The sequence below is a fragment of the Rattus rattus genome, chromosome 2 (assembly GCF_011064425.1).
Source record: "Rattus rattus isolate New Zealand chromosome 2, Rrattus_CSIRO_v1, whole genome shotgun sequence".
Lineage (NCBI taxonomy): Eukaryota > Metazoa > Chordata > Mammalia > Rodentia > Muridae > Rattus > Rattus rattus.
This window is the reverse complement of record NC_046155.1, coordinates 37,399,097-37,413,033: the sequence shown is the minus strand read 5'-3', so window position 1 is coordinate 37,413,033 and position 13,937 is coordinate 37,399,097. Positions and strand designations below refer to the sequence as shown.

The following is a 13,937-nucleotide window of genomic DNA, read 5'->3' as shown; positions in this document are numbered from 1 at the left end:
AAAGGAGCTTCCCTTGAGGAAATGCCTCCATGAGATCCAGCTTTAAGGCATTTTCTCAACTAGTGATCAAGAAGTGAGGGCCCATTGGGATGGTGCCATCCCTGAGCTGATGGACTTGGGTTCTATAAGAGAACAGGCTGAACAAGCCAGGGAAAGCAAGCCAGTAAGTAACATCCCTCCATGGCCTCTGCATCAGCTCCTGCTTCCTGACTGCTTGAGTTCCAGTCCTGACTTCCTTTGGTGATGAACAGCAATGTGGAAGTGTAGGCTGAATAAACCCTTTCCTCCCCAACTTGCTTCTTGGTCATGATTTGTGCAGGAATAGAAACCCTGACTGAGACAGTGGTCTTGTGTCTATAAAACAAAGTCAGAAATTCATGCTTCAGTGCTGTATTCTTAGAATACACATTCACCAGGAACGCTGGCCTTTCCTGGCGTTGATCTTGCCATTGCTTTTGTTACTATTTTTTAATCAGATTAACATTTACATTTTAAGTTACTTTCCTGTGGGTTTTATTGTTTTATTTTCTCCAAGCACTGGGAACTGGACCTATAGCTTTGCACCTGCTAGGCAAGCAAACCAGTTGCTTTTTTTTTTTTTTTTAATATTTTTTTTGGGGGGGTGGGTGGGTAAGAGACTCTAGGTGGTTGTTAAAAGAATCAGGGAGGAGAAATCCGCACACTTGAATGCTTAGTTAGCAAGCCCATCACGGGTGGGCTTTCAGGCTTCACAAGCACATGCCAAGCCCAGTCTCCTTCTAGGCCTGAGATCAGGAAGCCCCGTAGCTCTTAGCTACTCCTCCAGCCTGCCACTTCACACCTGCCTGCCTGCCACCACCATGTCCCCTCCCATGAGAGTGATGAGCTAGTCCCTGAGGCTGTTAGCAAGGTCCCCCCCCCCCCGCCCAGTTAAATGCTTTTCCTTCTAGAAGAGTCACCATTGTCCTGGTTTCTCTTCACAGCAATAAAACGACGACTAAGATACTGTTTGACTAAAAATGTGCGCAGGGATACAAAACACTGGTATCCTCACAAAGGATGAGACCCAATCCCACCTCTCAGCCCCACCATCATGCTCCAGCATCTCCATTTCCACATCCACCACCCGAGGACTGTCTACAGTTTAAGTATTAGCATCCCCCTTTCCTTTGCTGATGCCTGTCCCTCTTGAGTCCAAGATCAAGATCATTTCTGAAAATACTGGACAACTCACTTATTAGTCACCATAAGTTGACCTTCCCCTTAGAGTTCTCAGACTGTTCGTTACTCCTGGAAAAAGACACTTAAAACAATTTCAGATACAAACTAGGACAATATTAGGCCACTTGGTATGTGCTCCCATGCATACAGCAGGACCTTCCATTTCGTATTTTAGTAGAATTTAGTGTGCAGCTCCATCGCATATTTTAAATAGGTTGGCTTTCCACATTTGGGTGTGTTGAGTATGAAAGACATGAAGCCCATAGTCACGTGACCTGACTTGTTTTCTTTTGCTTCCTGTAATTGCTGTGTCCTGGAGAAGTCATCCCGTCCTGGAATCATAGTTTCAAAGCCGGTCCTTAGAAGATTATAATCACCTCAAGTTCTATCAGAAGATGCATTCTCCCTGCGGCGATATTCAAATGAGTTTGTTTTACCTGCATCTAATTTACCTGTTCGGTTATATATTAAAAAGAAAAAGGGATAGTTTTTAAAGCTTCCTGTTGTACTCCATGCATTTCAAATTTGAGGTATATTTCTGGACACCTGCGTGCCTGGATTGTTGTTTTGTTCTTGAAGTCACCTCCACAATCTGCCACTAGCCAGAGGTTCTGCCTGTCTGGAGGAGATAAAGCAAATGCTCAGCATTCTCCGGGAATTCTTCAGCCACCTTTGCTCTGGCTCTTACAAAAGAGATGCTGGAACTTATTTTCTTTGTGGTGTGCAAGAGTGAAGGTTGCTTTGCAGTTTGCCTGCCCTTTGGAGAGTTCTCTTTGATATTTGGTCAGTAAGTGATGGCTACCTTGATTTGCCTAGGATCCTAGGAATCCTAAGAAGTGAAGCACTGGGTCTAAGTTATGCTTAGGAATTTAAGAGTTTGGGGAGAGTAGTAAGAGAGGAGTACAGGACACCTTGCAAGGACTCCTCCTTGTCTGTCAATGAATGGTGTCTCAGAACTCTCAAAGTCCACTAGAAAGAGCACTGGGGGATTTCGTTCGTTTCGAACCTTGCAAACGGCAATACATTTTTACCTCTTACGGTCCTCAGTCCCTACACAAGTTTTCAGTTTACCTGTATTTGTTAGTGATTCCGATTGCAGTAAGTTCAATAGTGATTTCTAAATGAGGTTCATAGCAAGACGGGTCTTCATGTCCACCACGGCCCCGTGGGTCCAGTATGGAGAACAGTGCCCCCTATGAAACAATTCCTCGAAGTTTTAAAATTATATTAATTTATGTGAATGTTTGTGGGTGCTCTTGTGCCACCTCCCTGTGGAGGTCAAAGGACAACTTGGATGAGTCGTCCTGTCCATTCTGTCCTTCCATTGAATACTGAGGACTGATTAAGTCCTCAGGCGGGGCCTCGAGTGCCTTTACCGGCTGAGCCATCTCACCGCCCCAAGGAGAAAATTTAGTGAGGTGACTCAGTTCTCAACACTGACCATTGCTTTTGAACCGGCCAGGAAAGACATACTGGTCACTGTTAGACTGAAAAACAACCCTGAGAGGGATGGCGAGGATAAGAACGGAGATAAAATTTGGCCACAGCTACGTGTCACACAGGAGCAACAAGGGTGGGGGGCAGGGCACTCAGGGTGTCCCAGGCGCCTAGGAGGAGCACGAGCCGGCGGGCGTGGGCTGGGGGCGTGGCCGACGAGAAGGGGCGGGGCCCACGAGGAAAGGGCGTGGGATGGGGCGTGGCCGGCGAGAGAGGCGTGGCCTGCGGGCAGGCGGGCGGCTCTGGCGGTTGGAGGTGGGTGGAGCTGCCTTTGGAGGCGGCACCGGCCTGGCCCCGAGGCCCGCCGCGCCCTATCGCGCCAGAGCCGAGTGGCCCCGCGGAGCCCGCGCGCTCCCGCCTGCTGGGGGAGGGCGGACAGGGCGCGGGGAACCAGACAGGCCTTGGCGGGCGCTGTTTCTCTTTCGCTTTCCCGGGCTCGGAGGCGGGCGCGCCGGCGGGCTGAGGAGCGGCGGCGGCCGCTGGGTAGGTACCGCGCGGGGGGCGGCCCGGCGCGCGCCAAGTTTGCGCCGGCAGCTGCGGCGCCCCAGACACCTGCCGCGCCGGGCGCTAGAGCCGGAGCCGCTCGGGGGCGGGGCGGGCGCGCGGGGCTTCGGGGCTGCGCTCGGTGGCGGCGCGGCCGGCCTGCGGAGACTCGTCCGGTCCCGCGGTCCCCGCGTGAGTGGCCCCGGCTCCGGAGCCGAGCACCTGCCAGCCGGTGAAGGGCTCGAACCTCCGGGACCCGCGCCGCCTGACGCGGAAAAGTTGCCTCCGGCCGGCCGCGCGACACCGCAAGCGCTCGCTTCCTTTCCGCGTCGGGGTGACAGGGCTCTGGGCTTGGGATCGGGACTGCGTTTCCCACTGGTTTGCCTCAAGCGCTCGAGTAAGTCTTGGGAGTAAGGAAAAGCGGACAGAGGAGCCGAGACCCAGGCAGGGATGTTAATGCTTTGCTGAAGGTCACGAAGGGCTAAGGCCAGAACCCCGGCATTGCAATTAATTAAATTACACTTTCTGTCACATCCTTAACACTATTTCCCTAAGGGGTAGACACTCAGCCTATATCCTGAACGTTCACAGTGGGTGTGTACTGATGGAATGATGCCTTCTAGACTTTTCCAGTTATTTTATATGCGCCTATGAGCTAACAGCCAAGATAGTGGCAAAGTTTCTGCCTTCGCGAGCTTAGTGTAGGAAGAACTTAACTGAAATAGGCATCTGCATTGTTTTCTAAGGGCAGCTTTCTTGTAGGGAATTTGCAAAACTTTTAAAGTAACCTAACAAGCTAACTATTAGTAAAGTTGTAAGAAAAATAATGGCATTTCTTTAGCTTTTCACTGTGCACGATCTCATTTAATCCTCATCTTTCTAGGTAGCTAGAGGTCTTATTTTAGTCTTATAAATAAAGCAACAAAATAAACAGCTACTTGAGACTTTCTACTAACTGGCTGGTATCTGTTAAAACTTTCTGTCTAGTAGAAGAGAAAAAGAGTAAATGTTGGTAGATTGCTTGCCTGTCGTGCACTGTGACTAAGTTTGATCCCCGTCACAGCGCAAACTGGGAGTGGTGGGTCCCACCTGTATTGCCAGCACGCTAAAAGAAGGAGGCAGGAGGATCAAAAATTGAAGGTCACCCCATCTAAATCAGGAGTCCTGTGCCAGCCTGGGCTATATGCAACCCAGCCTTGGAAAACAAGAATGAATGAATGGATGGATGAATGAATGAATGTTAAATTAAAAAAAAAGACATAACTTGGGAGAGGTAAGCATTAACAGATAGGGATTTTTGGAGAGAGAGTCTCAGGGACAAGCAAGATGCAGTTGTCAAGAGGAAGGCATGTTGGATGGACGATGGGGGCCGGCAGAGTCCATGGTGGGAGAGGACTGATGTGCCTGAAGGAAAGGTTAGAGTCAGTTTGGAATTGAAACCAGTTAGGAATGTGGTTTACATCTCACGGGACAGGCTAAAAAAACTTACATACCTTTTCTGTTTGCAAAAGAGGAAGCACCGACTTTTAATTTTTTTTTTTTTTTAGAATTACTAAATGTAATGGGTAGAATAAACCTGATAGCAGGTCATAAGCTGCCCTGCATGGAGGGCATCCATTTGAGGAGAGGACATGTTCTGAGGTTGATCTGACTGTTGACTAGGTGGAGAGTACAAAATGGAAATAGAGCCACTCTGATGGGGGCTTAATGACTTCAGTTGTGAGTCCGTCGCTTGCGTGACAGAGATGCCTGGTAGAAAGGCAAGCAGGTAGTAAAGCCCAGTACTGCTGAGGAACGCTATTAGCTGGACTCAGTAACTTTGGGTGCCGTGAGTTGCTGTGATAACTGAAGCTTCAGAACTGGGTAAATCTATTACTCTCAATTAAATCATAATAGATTTACAGGTTGATTGTACAGTAAAGGTTGTGTCCTGATCAGCAAATTTCAACCCTGAACATGATATTAAATACAGTATAAAACAGTTGATGCCTTCTCTCTGTGATTTTGGGAACAGGTATGAAAAAGCAGGACAGCCCAGAGGAGTGATGCTCAGTGACCTGCACTCAGGCTGGATGCTCATGCTCATGCCTCAGGACACCCACAAGAACGTCGAGTTAGCTCCTGGGACCAGCTTGTTATCCCCTTAGTTCCCCTCTGCTTGAGCTGCTAAAGCCAGCTGACCACGAATGGCTACCCAAAGGAAACACTTGGTGAAAGATTTCAACCCGTACATCACCTGCTACATCTGTAAAGGATATCTGATCAAGCCCACCACGGTGACAGAATGTCTCCATACATGTATGTATTTCTGTGTCATCTGCTTTCTACTGAAACCAAAATTTACCTCTGTGGTTGTTCCTTTAAAACTGGTATGCTCTGTTGTCTGGATTTTTAAGTTTTAGAAAGTAGTCTCAGTTATTTTCAAGTTAATTTTCAGTATATTTGTCACTGGGATGTTAATAGCATGAAAATTTCCTATCAGTTGAATCCTAATACATGTTGACTTTTAAAACCAGATTGTAAAACGTTCTAAAAAAGGCTTTAGTTGGTTATGAATTTGCAAAAAGTGAAGTATTTCAGGTTTTTAACATTTTCAAAACTGACCCCAAAGGAGTTGGATCGTGCATATGATTGCTTCCCTTACCAATCACACCATTGTCAGCTTGCCGTGAGGATCTGTTAGGAACTCATTGTCCACAGACCTACTTCCTGGAGGGCTCCTGTACCCAGCATCTGCCTTTTGAGGGGTGGCTTGGTAATTCTTGAAGCAAGCTCAAATCTGAGAATGTTGTAATATTGCCACAGCTGAGGGATTTCTAGGATTTCACTGTCTCTTGCCTTACAGAGGGAAAGATGTTTTTGTAACCACTTGTATGAGTGTACACACTTTCTGTGCTTTCTGTTACTATAATTTTATTTTCTTATTCAGTTAAACTTAATCCCATTTTAATGTCTGTCACATGTTCTAAACTAGATGCTGTGTGTACTGAAGTTGTTTTAGCTTTTCAGTAATGGTGAAGCAGGTTGCAGTGGTTATAGGGGAAAGAGTATTTGGATTATCCTGATTTTATATGTGTGAAAAGTGAGTTTCCCTAACTCTGTCTCACAGCTGCTGAGTGGTGGGCCTGAATTCAGATTCAAAACCTGTTCAGCTTCTCGTGTCACAGCAATGCCTTTCAAAGCGTCCGTTGAGTCCTCTCCCCTGCTAAATGGATAGACTCCATACCCACAAATGAGTGAGCCAGATAAAATCTCTAGAAAATTAAATGGCAAACTCTGTTATGTATAGTCTAGTCACAGTTTTAAACACAGAACTGGGAGCTGCTTGAACATACTGAGACCTGATGGGTCTTGTGGTCAGGTCTGGTTACATATACTGTGGAAAAGCTGTCTAGTGGTATTGATGGGCACTCCTCTGGGATGTTAACTGACTCACGCTGTTCAATTAGCAGTTAACTATGAAATGTCTTCTATAGTTAATTTGTCCTTGCCTTGTATTTAACTTGAGCAATTAATAATTAACTGTCATTGAAAACATGTATTGAATACCTACTGTGTGTCAAGATGATATCAGAGCTCTCAAAATACTACATTCTAGGAAGGGAAACAAATATATTCAGTGTTTCTTGGTGATGAATGTCATGAAAAGGAACAGATTGTAGGCAGGGACAGGGTCACTTCATATGATGTCATAACAGCCTCTTGATGCTGTTTTAACAGAAACCTTAAGTGATTGAGCTCGGTAGGAATACAGGAAGAACCTTTAGACAGAATAGCAACTAAGTCCAGAGACTTTGACCCTGGAATGCACTTGGCAGGATCTAAGAACCACATCAGTTAGAAGGTTGTCCTACCCATAAGTCTGGTACGCATGCACGTACATGCCACCTGTAAGACTTAGGCCTCAGAGGTAGTGCGATTTGGGAAGGAGGTAAGAAGAGTGATTGGGCTCTGTCTTCTGGTAGAGAAGCCATTAAGGAGTGCATGCTGGAGTGAGATGGCAAACATTGGTAAGAAGAGGGATTGGGCTCTGTCTTCTGGTAGAGAAGCCATTAAGGAGTGCATGCTGGAGTGAGATGGCAAACATTGGTAAGAAGAGTGATTGGACTATGTCTTCTGGTAGAGAAGCCATTAAGGAGTGCATGCTGGAGTGAGATGGCAAACACTTTCTCTTGGTTCCTACTGTCCCTGCACTCACCTATGTATGGTGCACAGCCAGTTTTGTTTCACTGGTCCTAATATCTATGCATTTTTATATTTGGATCTCTCCAGCAGAAATGGCAAATTATGAGAGATAAGATAAAAAGCACAAATCTCCCAATTTCTCTCTACTACAAGTTTTATTCCTGAAAGAAATTTTGAAATAAAACCCCAAATTATCTCTCTCTTTTTTTTCTTTTTAAGAAAACCAAAAAATTCTAGAGATAGTCATTACTGGTTATAAGCAAAAATTATTTTTGTTCATGTTCCTGAAATTTCCAAGAAATTTTAGCTACTTGAAATAGCACTTCTATCATTGATTTTTAACATTGAAGAATACCCTGTGTCTTAGGGTTTTATTGCTGTGAACAGACACCACGACAAAGGCACATGGCCAAGGACAACATTTAATTTGGGCTGGCTTACAGGTTTAGAGGTCCATTATCATCAAGGTGGGAGCGTGGCAGTGACCAGACAGGCATGGCGCTGAGAGTTCTACATCTTCATCTGAAGACTGCTAGTGGAAGACTGGCTTCCAGGTAGCTAGATTCGAGTCTTAAAAGTCTGTACCCACAGTGACACACCTAATCCAACAGGGCCACACCTCCAAATAGTGCCACTCCCTGGGCTAAACATATTCAAACCACTGCTACTGTGCTTTATGAAGAAGTACCATTTTCCATAGGAAGATTGACTGAGATTTTCTTTTGTCTTTCTTTGATTGAAAATTTATTATGATAATAATATTTATTATAATAAATAATCTGATTATTTCTCCAAACCCTCCTACTCCCCTCACCTACCAACCTCACTTCATGCTCTCTTTTCATCTGTTTAAAAAAATAAACAACAAGACTACACGTGGTGGTGCACACCTTTATTCCAGCACTCGGGAGGCAGAGGCAGGTGGAGCTTTGCTAGCTCGATGCCAGCCTGGTCTACAAAGCAAGTCCAGGACAGCCAGGGCTCTGTTATATAGAGAAACCATATCTCAAAAACCCAAAACAAAAAATAAACAACAAAAGACCAAGAATCTCATGCATGTGTGTGTGTGTGTGTGTGTGTGTGTGTGTGTGTGTGTGTGTGTGTGTGTAACCCACAAAAAACACAAAATCAGAAACCAAAACATACAAGCAAAAGACCAGTAAGACAAATTTTTCTCCAAACAAAGCAATATTAAACAAAAGGTCCATAAAGATACCATTTGGTTTGCTTTGTTGGCCATCTGCTGAGCATGGGCATTCTGGGTAACATGCCCTGAGAGGCTCCAGTGGAACACACTGATTTCTCCTTTGCCAGTGGGTGTCTGTTGTAGATTGCTTATTGGTTAGGGGGGAGCCTGTGTCCACTACTCCTCTCAGTGCTCATCTGTCTTGAAGCTGTGTGGGCCCCGTGCGTGCTGCCACAGTCTCTGAGTACACATGTGCGTCAGTCCTGTTGTGTGTAAGGACAGTTTCCTTGGTGGCCTCCATCCTCTCTGGCTCTTGTATAGGTTCCTGAGCCCTGAGGGAAGAGACTGACAAAGGCATCCCCTTTAGGATTGTCCAGTTGTGGGTCTTTGTTGGTTCCCATCTACTGCATGGAGCTGTCCTGGTGATGGCGAATTGAAGCACCACTGTTAGTGTGACAGTGTTGTTTGGGGTCATTTTATTACTGTGCTGCTTTAGCAGAACAGGAGTTTCCCTCTAGGCTCCGCTTCTCTAGATTCTTGTCTGAGATCTCTAAGTCTTGTCCTAGGCAATAGGGCCTGACCGTCAGTTCATGGGAAGCAGCTGACAGCCTTGGCAGTAGCCTGTTGCAATAGTAGTTGAAAGCCTGAAAAGGTAGATAACAAACTGTACAAATCACTCTGTTATAAACAGTCCTTTGGCAGTGACCTGGCCCCTTCACTGAGAGTTGAAGTGATAGAACTTTTCATGAGAATACAATGGTAACCCCAAATGTGACCTTTCTCATCCACAGAGAACCCTGAATGGTAAATGGTGGAGACAGGTATTCAGCTTGGTGTCTGAGATCTGAGGATTCTATAGCACATAGAATGAGGGTTGTTAATTCGTGGAGTTTTGGATTTCTATGTCCTGTATATGTTTATTGAGCCTTTAGGGGAAATAATCCTATTTGCAAATCCATGTTTGTTTTGATAACATAAATAGTACCATAAAGCAGCATCACTAGACTGCATGGGCTGTGTGGTCACATTTGGGGTCTGTGTCTTCTGCCAGGGCTTTTCACATTTAATAATGTGAAAATAATAATGCTTTTCACAGTTTTACAGTGATTTGGAATGGGGATAAAACTGAGAAAAGAGCCAAGTAGGAAAGGCAGGAGCCGAGAAAGGTTGACATTGTGGTACCTTGTGGTTTTAAACGTTGACTTAACCTTATATGAAGAGTTTATATGAAGTTTTATCTGACTAAAATACCTGCACAAAAATAGTGTGGAATGATTTGTGAGTAAAGAATGAGTAAGCACTTGTTCTTGCTGTGGGAACTTAGACTTCTGTCCCATTGTTCAGTCAAGTGGAAAAAAATATTAATGAAGTTATGCTAGTGAGCAAAACCAGACATGGAATCTGCCCCCAGCTTAGCTGGCCAAGTTGGTAAAGAATGGTAAGTGCGGTGAAGAAAGTGGACATGATAGAGTCACAAGTGTGGGGCAGGATGTGAGAGCAGAGTGGAGTTAGAGAATTTCTGAGAGTCCTGAAGCCTTAGGTCTTTCCAGGTTGGGCCAGTTACCCTTGGGCTGGCTGCAACATGGATGTGGACATTTGACCTGGACAAAGTTACCTCAGCTGTCTCTCAAGTTACTATTAGAGTATATCTTACTCCCCCTTCCTCATCTTCACTTTTTAATATTTTTAGTTGAAATAGAATTCCATCATTTCCACATTTCCTCCTTAAAGCCCCTGCCAGGTACCCTCCCTCCAACCCTTCCATGTCCCGCCACTCTCCATCTTTTCTTTGATTATTATTACGTACATATGCACACAGATGTATATGCAAATAAATAAATACAACCTGCTGAATCTGCTTTTGTTATTTGTGTGTATGTGGTCTCAGGGATGACCACTTTGCATTGGACAACCAATAAGGAGGATCATCTCTGGGGGAGGCTAGTTATCCCAGCAGTTATTACTTGCTATAGTTCTTTGTCTAGTGGTGGGAACCCTTTGAAATATTCTTCCCTCCACTTTGATATGTTCATTGGTACTATATTTTTCCAGTCATTTCTAGGAGAGACTGTTTCACAGTAGACTTCCTGGTGTTCTGGCTTTTCACAGTCTTTCCAGCCCACTTCTCCAGTGTTTCCCAAACCACATATGCGGGAGTTGGGATAGCTGTATATCCCCATAATGCACTGCTGGGTGCATTGTGTCCATTTGTAGCTTTCTGTGATAGTTTCCATTTGCTGTGAAGACAGGCTTCTTGTGAGCTGATAGCTACAGTTATCTTCGGGTCTAAGGATAAGGTTTAGAATGTAGTAAGGAATTACACTGGTCTAGTAAAATGGCTGTAGTTGATTCTTTTTCAGTGGCCATGATCTCACTATTCCCAGGAAGCTGGGTAGGTGTTCAGTACCATGCACCTACCTGGCCATTGTGTGGGCGTTTGGTCCAGTTAGACAGCTGTTGGTTGGTTCTCTTTACTCTCCACAAAACTGTGATGAAGTCCCAGTCTGTCTAGTTCCACCCTCTGCTACTGTCTCACTGAGATCTTCCTTCTCACCAGACCCACTGCAGCACATTCTTAACCAGCATCAGGGTGGCTGTAGTGAAAGACATAATGTGTTTTGTCATTGTCACTTTTCATCCTGACACCCCCCTCCAAAAAAAAGTCTCAAAGGTGTGCTGCTGACTCTGGGATAAACTAAAGCTGCTTACCTGTGGCTCATTCGCCCTGCTCCTCCTCCTGCCTCACACATGGGGAGACACTTGCTTCCGGTATTACTCTCCTTGGCATGAACTTCTCTGCTCTGTTCTCTGTCAGCAGTTATTGATTCTTTAATACTCGTTCCCTCTAAGTTCTGTCCAATACGTGCCCCTCTCCTACACAGATGTAGGTTAAGTGTCACCTAGTATCTGGTGTGTGAGAAAAGCGCAAACGCACGGCTAATTGATTACCATGTTTTTCCTTTCAGTAGTTCAAATGCAGTGCTAGCTAACTTGAAAGACATGCACAATGTTGTCAGGCATTAAGAATTAGTTTTTAAAAAACTGTCTCCTAGAACCACCATCTGTGAGTATTTAAGAAAGAGATGGAGTCTAAAGTAGGGACTGGTGTTGGATGGCCGAGACCAGAGGCTGTCCTTTGTCTCATAACAGGTCCTCAAAAGTGTGCAGGAGTTATCACACACCTGTGATTGTATATGTGTTGACTTAACAGGCTTTCACTCAAGTCAGGGACAAAGGAGCTTCATTCCAAAAGCTCAGATGTATAAACCAATGCCATGCATGGGTTCTTAGCCCTTTTACATCAAGATTCCTGTAAGAATCTTCTAGTTCTTCCTTCAGAAAAAAACTGTGTTCATAGTCATGAAATTTTATGAATGAGACTTTTTTCCACTCTTTCAGAAATTATGGCAGTAATCTCTTAGAACAAGACATATATAAAGAAGACAGGTTCGCTGATGTAGTTGATGTTATGATGAAGAACTTGGTGATTTTGTCACAACATTAAGAATTGAGGACTTTACTCAGTGGGTTAATGTGTCTGCCAACAAGCCTAAAGTGGATTTTACACACACACACACACACACACACACACACACACACACACACACAGAGAGAGAGAGAGAGAGAGAGAGAGAGAGAGAGAGAGAGAGAGAGAATATTTAATAGAATGTAGGAGTGGCTTTTAATCATGAAGGCAGATTTTAATTGCTAATTTATTGGTTTTTGTTTTAAAGAGTTATTTTCAATTATACATATGTGTTTGTGGGTTTGTGCATGAGAATACAGGTACCCACAGAGGGTGTCAGATCCCGTGGAGCTGGAGTTACAGATGGTTGTGAGCTGCCCAGTGTGGGAGGCAGAACCAGAAGGTCCTCTAACTGTGTAAGAGCAGTGTGCACTCGTAAATGCCGAGCCATCTCTCCAGCTCCTGTTTATTGTTTTTGAACGAATATCATAACCATATGGCTAGTTAAGGAGTAGGGGCTGATATTTAATGCTAAAATCTTATGGCCCATACTCTTGCTATTCAAAGTGCAGTCTCCAGGCTAGCTGCATCCATGAGCAACAGTGTCACCTGGGAACTCATTAGCAGTGCAAATTCTTGGGCTTCACTGTAGACCTGCAGGATCAGAACCTCTGGGGATAAGGGTAGAAATCTGTATTAACAAGCCCTCTAGGTGATTCTGTGTTATACTAGAGTCTGACAAGCACCACTCTAGACCAGACCTTTGTCATCCTAGCTTCCCTTAAATTAGACAGCTTACAGTTTAATCATACTGTGATTAAAGTAAATGCTAATAAAAGATTGAAGTTGTAGCTCTTGTTTATTGACTGTCATGGGGAGTTTGAGCTTTCTCTTCATTCATTGTCTTATCGAATCTAACCAAGACCCCTTGTAGCTGGGCAATATTATTTGATCACTCAACAAATGTTTATTGTCACTCATATGTGCCAGGAATTATTCTTACCACAGGAAACAGAAACAGACATGATACACCCAGCCCATGACCTCCTAGAACTTACACTCTGATAGGTAGAAAAGAATGAAGTTTCAGATTCTGTATGTAACAAATGCTGTGGAGAAAATGAAGCAGGAAAAAAATAGCCTTTCTGAGTAGTTGCTATTCAGCAGAGACCAAAGGATAGGAAGACACGGGCTACAGAAAGGCTTGAGGGAAATGTATTTCAGATCCTCGTTCCAAATTCTTCTCACAGATGGAGGACTGAGAAATACTAAAAATTACCCAGTGAGTACCAGAGCAGGGTGGTCCGTTCTGCCATCCAGCTCAGGCACATCTGCAAATGCAGTGAGACATTTCCCTAACGCTCTTCTTTCGTCATCCACTTAACCTTTATTTTTAATATTTCTTTAAGTAACATTAATTACATGTGAGAGAAAAGACTGGTTTCATAAAGTATTAGGTACTCAATAAGGATACAAATCTACTACTAGTTCTGAATTGAATAGCTATTCTGATGAAAAAGACATTACTTTTGATGAAATTTCTGATGTTTTCTTTCTAAGGTGTATAATTTTGGAGTAAAAATCTTGTTAGAAAAACAAAATGTCCAGATTAAAACTTCATTACCATAGGTATACATGCAATGCCATAGGCTGCAGTGGAAATGAAGTCACCACCATACTGATGTTAAAGCTTCAGACAGTGCTTTGGCCCACATTAATAAGAGTGATTGCAATGTTCATTTTGATGAACATTGAAATAAGACTAGTTGCTGATTTCAGACTGTCTAGGTATTAGCTGTTTAATGTTAAAGATAGATTATGTTAATTAACCTTTTGGATTTTTTTTTTAATTTGGGAGCTGTGAGATGGTGAAGAATAAACCAGTAAACACACATCACCATAAGAGACACAGAAAGATAA

At 44.1% G+C, this 13,937-nt stretch overlaps 1 protein-coding gene across 3 annotated transcripts in view; it reads left to right on the top strand.

The window, feature by feature from the left end:
* The window catches only part of Pcgf5 (polycomb group ring finger 5), a 117,496-nt gene that overhangs the window by 62,880 nt on the left and 40,679 nt on the right, over positions 1-13,937 (top strand). The window contains exons 1-2 of one of the 3 annotated variants that reach the window (XM_032891882.1): positions 3,019-3,180; positions 5,195-5,478. In XM_032891882.1, the coding sequence (XP_032747773.1) occupies positions 5,367-5,478 (112 nt within the window). In that variant the 5' untranslated portion in view covers positions 3,019-3,180; positions 5,195-5,366. Of the gene's footprint in view, positions 1-3,018; positions 3,181-5,194; positions 5,479-13,937 lie in introns of those variants that run through there. The other 2 variants (XM_032891883.1, XM_032891881.1) reach the window with 2 other exon arrangements.